This window comes from Protopterus annectens, chromosome 4.part1, assembly GCF_019279795.1.
Source record: "Protopterus annectens isolate FY-2018-M chromosome 4.part1, PAN1.0, whole genome shotgun sequence".
NCBI lineage: Eukaryota > Metazoa > Chordata > Ceratodontiformes > Protopteridae > Protopterus > Protopterus annectens.
Genome location: NC_056734.1, coordinates 737,893,617 through 737,908,516, shown reverse-complemented (window position 1 = coordinate 737,908,516; position 14,900 = coordinate 737,893,617). Strand labels below are relative to the sequence as shown.

At 39.7% G+C, this 14,900-nt stretch overlaps 1 protein-coding gene across 1 annotated transcript in view; it reads left to right on the top strand.

The window, feature by feature from the left end:
• XXYLT1 (xyloside xylosyltransferase 1) overlaps positions 1-14,681 on the top strand; it is a 987,581-nt gene extending 972,900 nt beyond the window's left edge. Inside the window, exon 3 of the mRNA XM_044070826.1 lies at positions 14,536-14,681. Coding sequence (XP_043926761.1) covers positions 14,536-14,681 — 146 coding nt within the window. The remainder of the gene's footprint in view (positions 1-14,535) is intronic.
• The last annotated feature ends 219 nt before the right edge of the window (positions 14,682-14,900 follow it).

The window sequence follows — 14,900 nt, the reverse complement described above, 5'->3', positions numbered from 1 at the left end:
CATGGAACGTTATGGTAGGTACATAACTTCTTATTCTTAACCCATATGTATGGCCCGTCATTTATAAATCTGCAGTATCTGCATGCACCACACTTATACGTTAAACAAGTGTGGTGTTTTGTGAGACCACTGTGTTTCTTCTAAGATGTTCTTAATATTCTTCCCCTACTGTAAATGACTCTGTGCTTATTGCCCAGCTTTAATTTTGTATTTAAGTCCAAACAATCCTCCCAGCTTCTATTCATAGAGGAAACCAGATGGGGGCCAAACTGTTATACCTCACTTTAAAAACATCCGATGTCTTTGATTTTCCTCATTCAGTTTCTCTGCTTTAGCCCACTCTTGTTTCAACTGCCGCCTGTATTTGCTTAGCCTGACTGTCTCTGTTCTTCCCTTTCTTTCTTGATCCCTTCTGCTAACTCCCTTTCATTGTTGACCTTTCCTGCCTTGTGAAAGCGCTTAGTCGTTTGGTTTGTTCTTTTTATAATAAAGTGAAGCGACCAATTTATGTTATCTGGATTTTTTTTTTATTTGTTATCTTAAGTTAACAATTCTTTGTAGGGCATGGAGCCTTGCCTCCTTCCTGTACTACCTGTTACAAAAAAAGTTTAGGAACGCAAACAGCTTTGAAAGACATAAAACACTCAGTGCTGCCATACAGATAGCAGGCTGAATATCATCCCTGTAATGAACTAATGGCTTTAAGTTGTTAGACACTTTACTCTAGCATACTTTTTGTTTACAAGTGGCAGACAGAAGTATTTAACAGCTTTTAAAGCTTTTCTTAGCTGTTTCGATTGTTCTTTCGTGGCCAGCACTAGCTGCTGTTAGACTGTAGACAGCGAATAGTGCTTAACAACTCTGTAGCCACCTCCATTGTCAGAAGAGTGCTCAACAGGCCTGTATTTTTCTGAATTTCAGCTCATAATTGTGGTATTACTTGCACTGCATGCATTTTCTGAAGAATAAGTATGAAACTCTATGCCAGGCATTATTTTTGTATGTAATCCTCATAAAATTACCAGAAAATCAAAAAAATAAACCCTACAGGGCAAAATATGAGGCAGTATCAGGGGTATTTGAGAGCTATGCTTCTGAAATCTGTCCCCCCTAAGGATATACACCAGCATTCTGTTGACTGTTTTGATTGTCTTGTCTCTCTTCTCCCTGTGGTCCAGCCATGGTGTAATCATCTTCTCCAAATCTTTGTCCTGCAGTGTTTTCATCACTTCCACTTACATCAGCTGATACCATCAAGGAGTTAGCACAGAGGATTAAGGGTATAAACTGTTAACAAGTTGCTTCCTGTAGTCTGGAGTTTGATTCCTCCAACTTCTGTTTTCCCATTGAGTGACTTTGGTGTACTTACAAGGTCACTCCTGAAAAGGGACACCTTTAACTATTGAGCTTACCTTGTTAGTAACACAAATACACCACACAAGGTCTGTTGTGTCCTAAGTCCAGTACTTTGCATTTGTTTGCACTAAACTTCAACTGTCATATTTTTGTCCTCTTGTTTAACCTTTCAAAATTCTTCACTAGACTTTTTTCATCCCTTCCTTGGTTGCTGTACCTGTTATGTTTATTTCATCAGCAAAGATGCTGGTCCTGTTTTCTCTTTCCTCAAATATGTCTGAGACAAACTCATTACTAGACCCAGGACAGTCGCCTGCAGTACTATAATAGTCACTTTTTTTAATCCCTGATGTTGTCCCTCTCACCAGACCCCCTATATTGAACCATTTAACCATGCAGCTTCCAAGTTCTACAGTCTTGGTCCTACCCCCAAGCCCATTAGGGTCTTCTGTCAGCCTTATGTGCAGGATCGAGTTGTGAAGGCCTTGATGGAGTTTAGGTAGACTGTTTGTAGTTACTCCTTTCTCAATGTCACATGGATCTCATCATAAAACTAGATCATGTTTTACTAATAGCGCCTTCTGGCCATGAACCCCTGTTGTTTGCTGTTCTGGAGACTGTCATTTAGAAATGCCACCAGCAAACCCCCCCCCCCAAGTCTCTTAGTGACTTTCCCTGTCAATTTGTTTTTTTTTTTTAGCTAAGAGGCCTGTAGTTCTTCGATGTTTTTCTGATCCCCTTCCTTGAATAAGGGTACTGCACTTGCCAGCACACAGACAATATCATCCTCAAACTCTGTCTTCCCATAGGGCAGCAAGTCTCTATTTCCCTCTAACCCTCCTCTCATTCTATCCTGATTTCTGCCTATTTCTCCATATTCTACCCTGCCTGCCTCCCAGCTTTCATGCTTTCCTTGTTGAGGACTGAGGCAAAGAACTCATTCAGTTTCTTTGCTTTAGCCCACTCTTCTTTGAACTGCCGCCTGTATTTGCTTAGCCTGACTGTCTCTGTTCTTCCCTTTCTTTCTTGATCCCTTCTGCTAACTCCCTTTCATTGTTGACCTTTCCTGCCCTTACCATCACTGTTACCTTTTTTGCTAGTCTCTTTGTACTGTGCCTTCTCCACTTCCCTGCCTCTCCTCTCTACCTCTTCTCAGCCATACCTTTTGTGCTAATTGCTAGCCTTGTATTTGTTTGTAACCACAGTCAGTTTTATTTCTTTTTACATTTTTGGCCGTTTCTCACAGTCTTGTCCATAGTCTTGAATTCACCACCCTAGTCCAGTCCTATAAGTTGATTGCTCTCCTCTCCTAACTCATCTTGAAATTTCTTCCTCAAGCACAGCATAATCCACTCTTCTAAAATCCCACTTCATTTTTTTTGTTTTTCTGTTCTTCTTCATCTACTGTGCTCTACATCACAGAGCAGAATGGTCACTCTTGGCTAACCATGTCTGTTGTTGGCTCTCCATGATACCATGTGCTTTAGTTAGGATAACATCTGGAATTCTGTCCTTTCTGCTATAGTCCTGGGTCACTTGGCTAAACTCCTCAAAACCTCCATCATCTCCTGCTGTCTTTGTGTACCCTTGGAGCTCACAATACCCGAGTCTTATCCTATAATACTCCTTCATTTTCTCTTCTCGTCTCTCATCCTGTTATTTTGTTGCGTCTGTTGATCTCTTCCTTCATTGTAATTCCAGAACAACATTAATCCAGGCTCCTCCATAGTCATGTTTCTATGATTTCAGCAATGTCCACTCTCCCTTTCTGCATCACTACTTGCAGATCCTGCCATCATCTTATCCAACCATAGTCAGACTCATCCTTATCTTTCCAATTTTTTTCTGCATTTCTTTTTCCTTTCCCATTGCATCCTGAACACTTACTGTCTCATTTTCTTTTGTCACCTTCACACTTCCATTTTAGTTTAAAGCAGGGATCTCAAACTCATTGCCTTCAGGTCTTCAGCAGCCTTTGAGCCAACATGATGCTGAGTGAGGGGAGGTTTATACACTATATTACTAGCAACACTGGCTACCTTTCTTTTTGTTTTGGAGATTGTGGTCCTTAGCTGAGTATGCTACTCCTCATAAAGCCATCACGCTCATTTGAATTTAAGACCTGTGGTTTATAGGATTGAATGCACCAAGCATCTCTGCCATTCTGGCCTAAGAGAGGAGCCTTTACCTTGTCCACTGCTGCAACTAATTAGTATATTTCCTGATCTTCTCTTTCTTTTGTGTGTTGGTTGCTGGTACTGGTAATAACTCTTCTGAGAATGCAGCCTAAAACCTCCCTCTTTGTGGCCCTACTTGCTACAACTTCCTGTGGCCAAGAACTGGTGCCTAGAGCTATGTACCATAACATGCATATGCTCCCACACTAACTTTGGTCACCTCCTTACACATTTTATTCAGCCTAAGACCCTAGACTTGATTCACTGAAATTCTCTCTCTCCTTCCTGTGTTACCTAGGCTCCCAAACCCCTTTATGACTGAATCACAAGTAACCAAAACCCTCCTCTGTTTCGCCACACAGACTCTCTTGTCTTTTGTTTCTTGCCCCAAGCCACTACCTCTCCTTTTTGTAACATTTTCACCTCCAGTTCCACCAATCCTATTAAAGCATAACATTTCATATTCATTCCATAGGTTTTTCTTCTAGCTTAAAGCAGTTTACATAGCTTGTTTTTATTGGTTGTTTCTTAATAGATTGTCTCTGTGATATATTTAAAAATACTCTGCGTTACTTTAAAATAGTCTGTTAAATCTCAGTTTTAGGACTTGAAAGCGTCTAACTTTTGTTGTTTTACTACTTTTACTTGTTTTGTTAAAGAATGGTATTTCCTTCTTCTGGATGTATGCAGTTTGTTTTCATTTCCTCTCTTACTCCTCTATCTTCCCCTTCCACCTTCGTGTGGAGCTTCTGCTTTATATCTGCTTGCGTTTAGTGCAATATTTGCATGTAAGATTTAGGTATATGAGTTCAGAACAGTATCCGTTTGAGGTTAGTACTGTCTGTGTATATATCCTATCTTTATTCCTAGTCTCTAGCTAGATATTGGTATGCGTGTTCATTACTATGTTTCATATTGTATGTATAGTTAATGTTTGCCGCACTATGTATTATTTGCTATTGTATGTATATTCAATTGTTCTTCATGTACTCTGCTGCTCATTTATTGTTCTGTGGAGCTTTTCTCCCTGGGCCTGCACTGAAAAAGAACCTGTGTCCAGTTGGAATTTCCCAGTAAACAAATGTAAATAAATAAAATGTATTGTTTGATTGAATCATAGCACTGGCTACTTTATGCCTACATTTCTCTGCTTTGCTTAGACTTTACCAACTTCATTGCATTCCTATGAGATGCTGAATCATTTCATAGATCCCTTAACTAAAAATAACTATCTCCTAATATTTGGCAGGTTAAAGAGAAGAGCAGACACCGATACCAACACTGTTTCCTTATATGGTGTGTCCCCTACTGAACGCAGTCACCCTTGTGCGTCTGCTGTTTACTTCTAGAACATTAACATCTGCTCTCACCCAGTCTGAAATAGTTCAACATTTGTCATGTGAAGTAATTTACAGTGGTTGGCGCACATTTTTGTACACTATCAAAATGAACCAGACAGTTTTTGACTTTTTCTTGACAAATTCATAAGTCTCGACCCCTCAAGTACATGTGTGACAGTTGTAGATGATTTTTAAATTCACAGGTTGTGGACTGCTCACCTTAATTATAAGAATTTTTCAGCATATGGTGCTACCCATAGCTAGACTATTATGCATTTCCCAATGTCTGAGTTTTTTTGCAAAATGCATTCATCTTCTCAGCCAGGACAGATTTTTACCTTTGCTTCCATTGCTGCTGTTTTGCAGAATGGCAGTTAAGCTACTTGTATAAAGGGGAGCATGACTTTTTAGCTTTCTGTTTACCTTAAAAAGTTTAATTTCTTATGCTTCAGCAGATAGACACAGAACTTCTATCAGTTGTCTCAACATTTAGTGATATCTTCGTAAGATGAAGGGAATGTGCATTTTCTATTTTTATCTCTGCATCCTTTTGAATGCTCTCTGAATAATTGTCAGCTTGTATTTCTGAAGGAATACAAGTCTTCTGTGAAGGTGATTAACACAGGAGTCCTTTTATAAACACTTTTTTTTATTTTAAATACATTTTTGGTTTGAGCCTCTGCTTTTGATTTTCCATCCCTTCCTCGCTTAACTGTTGCAGAAATGAGGAAGAGAACATCATTGTATCAACTGAAGAAGGGATTTTTTTAATTCTTGAAAATTAAACTTGGAAGAGGAAGGACTATTCTTAATGGAGGTAGGGGGTAGGCATATAGCAATGCCTCACTTGTATTATACCATCTCCTGTACGTGTGAATGTGAGGTATCTGCTTTAAATCATTCTCCCCACTACCACTGATGCAAACTAAGTAACACGCACATGATAATGGAATCACCTTCCAGTCTCTGCAAGAATATGCCCCATTATGGTACAGTCTCGCACATTTCCCTGAGAAAGGAGAACTGGCAGTGACTTCTCAGTCCTCCTTCCCCAGGGTATTCATAACCCCGTCTTCTTATATAGTTGTCAGTTGGCACGTTTTCATGTACTTTTATTCCCCATCACACTTGGGCCTTGGCTACTCCTTCCATAAAGTGTACATCTGCTAGTAGAGCCACAAGTAAATGCTGCACCAGCAAATATTGCACCATGTGTCATTTACTGTGTTAAATCAAAAACACTCATTGTTGACTTTAACAGATTTGCATAATAAATGTTCGTGGGGGTATGCCTGTTCAGTCTACAACCCTGTGCATCTGTAAAGATGCTGAGATTACACAGTCTGCAAGTTTATGACCTCACAGGAATAGCAACTTGCAGGTTTTTTTTTGATAATACAGTATTTGATAAATAGGATTTGATAAATAGTGTTAATTCACCCTGATGAAAACAGTGATGAGTTAATAGTGACTTCACCCATTATGGAGAATAGGGATTACATTTTACCAACATGTAATGTCACTACAAACAGGTTGGGTGACTTTAAGGTATATAATTTTTCAAATATGTATTTTAGTACTGAACATTGCGATGTGTTTGCAAAAGGTTTTAGCTATGTACCTTGGCAGTGTAGTAATTTGGCCAATACTTTAATGGATTTGAAATTATACACGAAAATTGAATTCTGAATTGAATTGAATTTTAGAGTGTTTCAGAATTCATTCACGGAGCAGTTCATCAACCCCCTGACAGTATCTAGCACATATAACCCCCCATTACACCCAGTGGTTTTATTATTTGAAAAAATATGTGAACTTATATGGAATTTAATGTCTAAACATAGATGAGTTGATGATATGAACCTTAAGGAAGGAGCCATTATTAAAGAGATTAATGGTTTATTAGACAAAATAAGGATTATGAAACAGAATAAGCAAGGAGGAATTGTAGTAATGAATTTGGATGACTATAATAAAAAAAGTTGTTTATACTTAATGGAGAAACTTATGTTAAATAGTCTCTAAGCGAGTTGAATAGAGCATATCTAAAAATTAAAAATGAACTGCAGGATTTATTCATTGATGGTTTATAACCATAGATGTCCTGAACTACTTAGTTATACATCCTAGGGTATCAGTGATGTTTGGTCTTCCCAAACTACACAAAAATCTTTTACAACCCCCCCCCCCATGCGCCCCATAGTTGACTCTAAGGGTTCCATTACACAACCACTTGCAAAATATTTAGATTCTAAGTTAAAGCATTTTGTTTATAATGAGGCCCATATTTGTAAGGATTTGTGGAGCTTCTTGAGCGCTATTAATGAAATTCCATTTAAGGATACTTATACATTTTTAACAATAGATATAAAAGATTTGTATTCATTGGTCCCTCACAATGATGGCTTAGAGTGGTTTGATGAGTACCTATATGAGAAAAAGGTTGAACATTTTAATGTAGTAATGTATACACAACTTATGGAAATTATCTTGAAAAACAATTTCATTTTGTTTAATAATGAAATTTATCTACAGCAAGGAGGGGTTGCTATGGGGTCAGCATGTGTGAGTTTGTATGCCAATATAGTAGTAATGCAGTGGAAGAAGAAGTATTCATTTTCTTCTGGTTTTTTTAATTATATAAGATATTATACTCGTTTTCTGGATGATATTTTTGTTTTATGATATGGACCATATACAGTAATCAATGAATTTATAGCATATATTGGTTAAACAACCCAGTTCTTGAAGTTTACACATAATTTTGATCAACAGAAAGCATTTTTGGACATTATGTTAAGTAAAGATTATAATACAAAAAGATTTATATCCAGAATATATAGAAAAGAGACATACTCCAATTAATTGCTACATTATACTAGCACCCATCCACTAAAACAAAAAAAAGCAATAATAAAAGGACAATTTGTCCGTGCTGCCCGTATGGTATAAAGCTCTGAAGAATTTTTGGAAGAATGTGAATGCTTGAAAGCTATGTTTTTAATGAGAGGTTACCCTATGAAATTAGTTATTGATGCCCTCTTGGAAGTTGTTAATAAAAGGGAAAGAAAATTCTATGTCCTCCTTTTATCTGAACCATCATCTCAGGATGGGTATATGATAGGTGGAATTCCTGATAATAATGATACCATGAATAAGGATTACAATACCTTGCTCATTACTGTATACACAATTGACAGTATGGACATTAAGAACATTTTAAATAAAAATTGGTGTATCCTGAGTCAGGATGGAACAATTAGATTATATATAGATGAGAGACCATCCATGATATTTAAAAGGGGTAGGAACCTAAAGAGTTCATATGAAAGGAAATTTCGTATGAATAATGACAATAAGAATGGGCAGATGAAAAAGTGTGGAATGTGCCGGTTTTGTAAATATGTAAAAGAGGGAGGGGTATTCAATATTAATAATATTACTATCTATATACGGTGTAAATACAACTGTGATTCAGAAAGAATAGTATATTGTGCTTTATGTAATCAGTGTAATTGTTTTTACATTGGTAAAACAGTCAGAAAGTTAAAAAGATGTGTTTATGAGCACTTATACTATATAAAAATGAAGAAGGAGACAAATGTATTATGTAGGCACATTTTGGAGAACGAAGGACATTCTTTTTGTTTTTTTATAATAGATAACATTACAACAGATATTAGGGGTGGTGCTTGGTCTACCTTACTGGAAAGAAGGGAACTGTAAAGGCAGTTGTTATTAGATTCTACTAACTTGTCAGGTTTGAACGAAAAAATTTCTATTCGTTCCCTATTGAATTTAAAGGTTTAAGAAGATAAAAAGTACATAAAATTAACACATAATCATATATATAAAAATATGTAGATGTTTTATGATTTTAAAACATGTATGTTTGTATATTTATATGTACTTATATATATTTATTTAAAAAAATGTATTTATATTAAACTTGATCTTATAGCTTTAAGGGGGCGTGGATAGAAGCAATTAGGATATTCGTGATTGTGTTTAAAAGCTTGTTGTAATCCCATTTTAATTGTCTGATGAAGTTACGGGCTGAAAGTGCTTATGGCTTTAATGTCCTATGGTGTTTTTGCTTTGAATAAACTTGGATTTGCACTTGGATCGTGATTTACATTTCCATTTGGTGTGGTTCGGAGACTCCTTTCATCCTCTGCTGCAGTTTGTATGGTCAATAATTTTTTTTGAACTTCAAATGATATAGTGGGTGTGTGAGCATAAATACGTTTTTCTGAAGGTTTTCTTGTGATTTAGTCTGAAATAATCTATATGTTCCATACTGTATGTTCCGTGAATATTCTAATTAGATTAACCTTGTTTTTCACTATTGAAATGCCTAGATGTCTGAGATGTTAAACTTACCATAAAAGAATAAATCAGGAAATCTTATCAGCTTTTTTTTTTTTTTTTTTTTGCTGTTGCCGGGTGTTTTGTCTAGTTCATCAGGTAACTATACTGATGTTCTTCGTGTTTCACTGTTGCAGTCATCCCTGCCAGGGTAGCCCTCAGTCGGCCCGAATACCAGAGGCGTAGTATTTCTGTGTCGGTTGCTGTCACTTCAGGACTGACGTTAGGTTGTCAGTGGTATAAAAACAGGCAGCTGAAGTCTTTCTTGCCGAGGAGCCCGAAGCAGAAGCAGTTCGCACAAGTGCCAGTTGGCCGCTACCTGAGTTTTTCATTTCCAAATTGAAGCTGAAGTCTTCTGAAGCTAAGTACCCTGCTGGGGATCCTTTTTTCTTGCTCTAACCGGTGTCAGAAAAAGTTAATAATTGTCTTGGCTGTGGAAAGCAAACACCGCACCGAGATTTTCATTCCTACTGTGTCACTTGTCTGTACGCAGACCACTACTTCCCCAGCGGTCACTTTTATGCTTTGTTCAATGCCAGAACTATACGTCATCAGGCCCTTATTGTAGCTAGATATTTTCGCTTTCAGTCCTTGACTTTGGTAAGCCATCCAACAGCCGATCTTCTGAAAAAAAGTAAGGATAAAGATAGAGACAGACCGCACAGGTCCAAAACTGCCGACGACACTTCTGTTAAGCTAGCCATCAGTTCTCTGGTCCTCAGTGAGGTGCTTCTGCAGACCCTGATGCCCGCTTCTGTGGATTTGCAGGCTGCTACCGAGATCCTTTTGGAGTCCGGTATGTGGTGAGACGCTTCTTCGACTAAGGATCCTTTGAATGTCTCTACCTTGGTTGGGTCCGGAGCCTCTGAGCAGGCACTGGCTTCCGAGGAAGTACGTCGCACTACTGATACTCGACACAGACTGATGACTTCTATCGCATCTACTGTTCTTTCAAAAATGACCGAGTTTCTAAGGCCCAGACTATGAAATACACCCAAAAAACTGACGACCCAAGCTCAGGCCTCTGCCTCCTTGCCTCAGTCTCAAATGCTTAAAATGGTGAAAGACCTTATAATGCTTATCAAGGGAAGCCAGGCTACCCCTTCCAAAAGAAAAAGAGGCTTGTCTCCTGTATTTTTATCTGAACAGGAGTCCAATGACTCTGATGCATCTGAATATGAAGATATGCAACCCCTCTCTGCTTATGAGGATTCTGATGCAGAGGAATCCATCCCTTCAGCCTCCCCACCCGAGGACTTTTCCTTTGGGGAAACCCTACATATTTTAAGGGAGCATTTCCAATGAGAAATGTCAGGACTATCCTCAGTCAAAAAAGAGACTCGGGGAATTCTTAGATCTTCCACAGCACAGACCTCTGGCCATTCCTCCTGTCCTGAATGTTGTGGATGTTGTCTTTACGGAATCCAGTCTGATCCCTGACACCCTCCCTCTTGCTTCCAGGAAACCTGACAAGTACTATAGAGTCCCTGACTCTCACAAATTTATTTTCAAAAATCCTACTGCTGACTCCGAGGTCATCTCTCAAGGACCTAAAGGAATCAAAGCAAATTCAGCTAAGAATCCCACCCCCTCAGATAGGGATTCCTGAGCATTAGACATATGAGGTAAAAAAGTATACACCTCTGCTACTCTTTGTTTTAGAGCATTAAATTGTCAGTTCCATATGCTGAAATATCAGCAACATACCATGGAACTCCTCAAACAAAAAATATCTTTTTTCCCTGCTTGTGCAGAAAATAGAGTTACAAGAGTTAATGCATTCTGCAAGTCAAGTGACTAAGCACACCTTACAATGTGGTTTTGATGCCCTAGAAGCATCTTGCAGGGCAGCATTTACTGGTTCTGTACTTAGAAGACATGCTTGGCTTAAGGAACAGTCCTTGCCAGACCATGTCAAATCCAAATTATTGGACGCACTCTTGCACAAAGGCAACTCATTTGGCACCAAGGCAGAAGAGATCCAAAAAAAGATGGAAGAAAAAGCTAAATCTATGCAGACAGTTAAGGACTTCTTACAGGTCCAGCCACTGAGGTTCTGTAGGCATTGACCCTCCAAGCACTGGTCCTTTCCTGCTCCCCCAGGTCAGCTCACTCCAGACCCAGGGGAAGCAGGCCTCCCAGACAACAACCCCAGGGAAGGCAAAGATCTAAGCAATGGAGTTCCTCCTCTTCAAAATCAGGGAGTGCTAAGCCACCCCCTTATGGTAAAAGCTCACAATGACTTTACACTTCTACCCCTCCCTATGCCCACCTGCACTTACCCCTAGGAGGAAAACTCTCCTTCCACGCAAGCAACTGGGCCACCATTACCAACGACCGCCGGGTCCTCCACATAGTGTCCCAGAGATATAAATTTTATTTTCACACTCTGCCAACCCCAAAAGGGTTCCCAGATCTACCCCCAAAACCAGCGGGCAGAGGCCAAAAAGCAAGTCCTTTCCCTCCTCTCTATGAGGGAAATAGAGCATGTTCCTGCAGAACAGATAGGCCAAGGTTTCTACTCCAGACTCTTCCTGGTACCCCATCCTCGACCTATCCATTCTAAACACCTTTCTGATGATACCAAAATTCAAAATGCTCATACTCCAGCAGCTTCTTCCTATGCTTTCCAAGGATGCTTGGTTAGCCACCCTAGACCTAAATGAGGCCTAACTACACATCCCACTCAGGGAATCATGCAGGAAATACCTACGTTTGCAGGATCACTGCACTTTCAGTTCTCTGAGCTTCCCTTTTGCTTATCCACTGCTCCCAGAGTTTTCACAAAATGTCTGGCTCTCGCCATTGCGTTTTGCAGGCAAAGAAATATTCAAATGTATCCATACTTAGATGACTGCTTTATTCAGGCAGACATTCAGGAAAAGCTGCTAAAGCACCTGACCTTTGGAAAGGACCTACTGACCTCACTGGGGTATACTATCAACGAAAATAAATCAAAACTGGTACCCACTCAAAAAATTGTGTTCCTGGGAGCAAGTCTGGACACAGCATCCTAGATGGCATTCCTTACACCAGAAAAACAAACCTGACAACCTACTTCTCTCAACTAGCCACCAGGACCCAGTTATCCACAAGTAAAATCCTGCAAGCTCTAGGGTTCATGGTGTCTTGCTTTCTACTCATTCCATATGCCAGACTGCATATGAGGAAACTACAGTGGTACCTAAAAAGCCTTTGGTGTCAGCACTGTCAAGACCTGGGAACTCTTATACCAGTGATGGCTTGCCTAAGGAAAGATTTTCTTTGGTGGGCAGCAGCATTCTACCACAACAAGGGACTTCCCTTCTCACTACACAATGCTGCCCAGACCCTCACCACAGATGCATTAGACTATGCCTGGAGAGCACACCTGGACAGCAGGTGTATTCAGGGCCAATGTAGCCCAAATCAAATACATCTGCACATCAACCAAAAAGAGATGCTAGCTGTTCAGCATGCCCTGACAGCTTTCAGACCCCTACTCTCCCTGGGGCCTCTGCTGATCAAAACAGACAACACCACGGTGATGTGGTACATCAACAAGCAGGGAGGGATTCTTATTCTCTCTGCAGGCTCGCTATGACCTTTGGCACACGGCCGCAGCAATGTAACAACACCTGTTAACACAATTCCTGTCAGGTTCTCTAAACTCTCTGGCAGATAACCTAAGCAGAGACCTGCTAGACCCACATAAATGGCAGCTAGACCAAAGAACCTTCACCCTTGTATCCCAGAAATGGGGCACCCCGAAGGAAGACCTCTTTGCCTCCCACTCCAATCACCATCTCAGCAAATTCTGCACCAGGAAACCTCACAGCAAGGCCTGGAAAGTGGATGCTCTATCCTTCCAGTGGGCAAATCTTTCGGTCTATGCATTTCCCCTTCTACCACTCATTTCAAGGGTACTGATCAAAATAAGGGAGGAAAAAACAAAGACAATCCTGCTTGCCCCAGACTGGCCACGGCAGCACTGGTACCCACTACTGTGCAGCCTGTCACCCCTGCCACCATGGCACCTACTTCAGATCCCAACACTCCTGACCTAGAGTAATGGAGAATTCATGCATCCCCAATTGCAGACCCTCAATCAGGCAGCCTGGCTTATTCCCTGACCTCTCCACAAGCTACAAGTGTAAGCAAACAAGTTCTAGATGTTACACCTGAGGCCAGACGCCCCAGCCTTAGAAAGTCTTATGCTGACAAATGGAAAAGGTTTTGCACCTGGATCCAGGCTAAGGGTGCCAAAATGGCACAGCCCACCCTACCTCTCATCCTGGATTACCTGGCAGACCTACTACACAGGGGTCTATTCTTCTCTTCTATTAAAATTCATTCCTCTGCCATCTCGGCTCATTTCAGCACAGAGCCACCTCTTTTCTTGCATCCTGTCATCAAACAGTTCCTAAGAGGGGCTAACAACCTGAGGCCACCCACAAGACCTCCTACCCCAGCTTGAGACATAAACTTTGTGTTAGAAAAGCTCACCCTGCCCCCCCTTTGAACCTGCAGCTTCAGCAGTTAAAATTCCTCTCTTAGAAGACAGCCTTGTTTCTGGCCATCACTTCAGCTAGAATTCAACTAAAGTACTAGTTTGGCTACCTCTAATGCTAGTCTTGATGATTGGATGGGTATACAGAAATTTACACCTGGGTTATCATGTACGTCCCTACTTGATTAGGCAGGTGAACAGTATTAAGTGCTTGATAAGGTTGAAAAGAACTTTTATGTATAATATAATAATAATAATAATAATAATAATAATAATAATAATAATAATAATAATATTGTAGAGCTGCAAGCAGGGCTGATTACTGTTAACTTTTAGGTACGTGATCTTTGTCAGTGAACATATCAGCAGAATTACGTTATGGCATTGTATGACATTTGTTGTGTTACTTTACTATGCACATACTGCTTTGTTAAACATGTTAACTGGTACATCCTTTTATATTTATAAGCCTGCTAATTTTGTGAAAGTGACTGATGATTTTATTTTTGTTAACGTGTACTTTTGAAATATTTACAATCTGACTTTTGCTGCTTCTTGCCATTTATTAAATTTACTTAGCCTTTGTTGAGTTTTGCTTTGATTTTTTTTACTTAAATCGTCAGCAATGTAAACATGCCATAGCACCCCACTTATGATTGTGTGCTAGTCACTTAAAGAACATTAAACGAACATCTTTTCATGTAAACATAGTAAACTGTTATTGACATATGTGCTTTTAAAATTACAAGTAATATATAGCAGAGTGTAGCTTGACATCACCAAACTTTTCTTTCTGTCTCATCAGAAATAAGCAGGATAGTTCAGCTGGACCTGGATGTGAAATACAGGACCAACATCAGAGAGCTGTTTGAGGAGTTTGACAAGTTTCCATCTGGAGCAGTTCTTGGGATTGCCAGAGAGATGCAGCCTGTGTACAGGTATGTGGAATAATGCACAAAAAGCCAATTTATTTATCCGCACATAATCTGGTAAAGTGCTTGCATAAATAAACCACTGCTGCACACAGCTTTGGAATAAGGTCTGTTTGCCCAAGTAACTGTGGTCAGTCCCAGCTTTACAGAACCAAAGCAGTCAGTCCACTGCATATAATGCCATTTTCTTTTCTGCTGCTTATATTCTTAATTTTAAGAGAACAACAATATTTTGCTG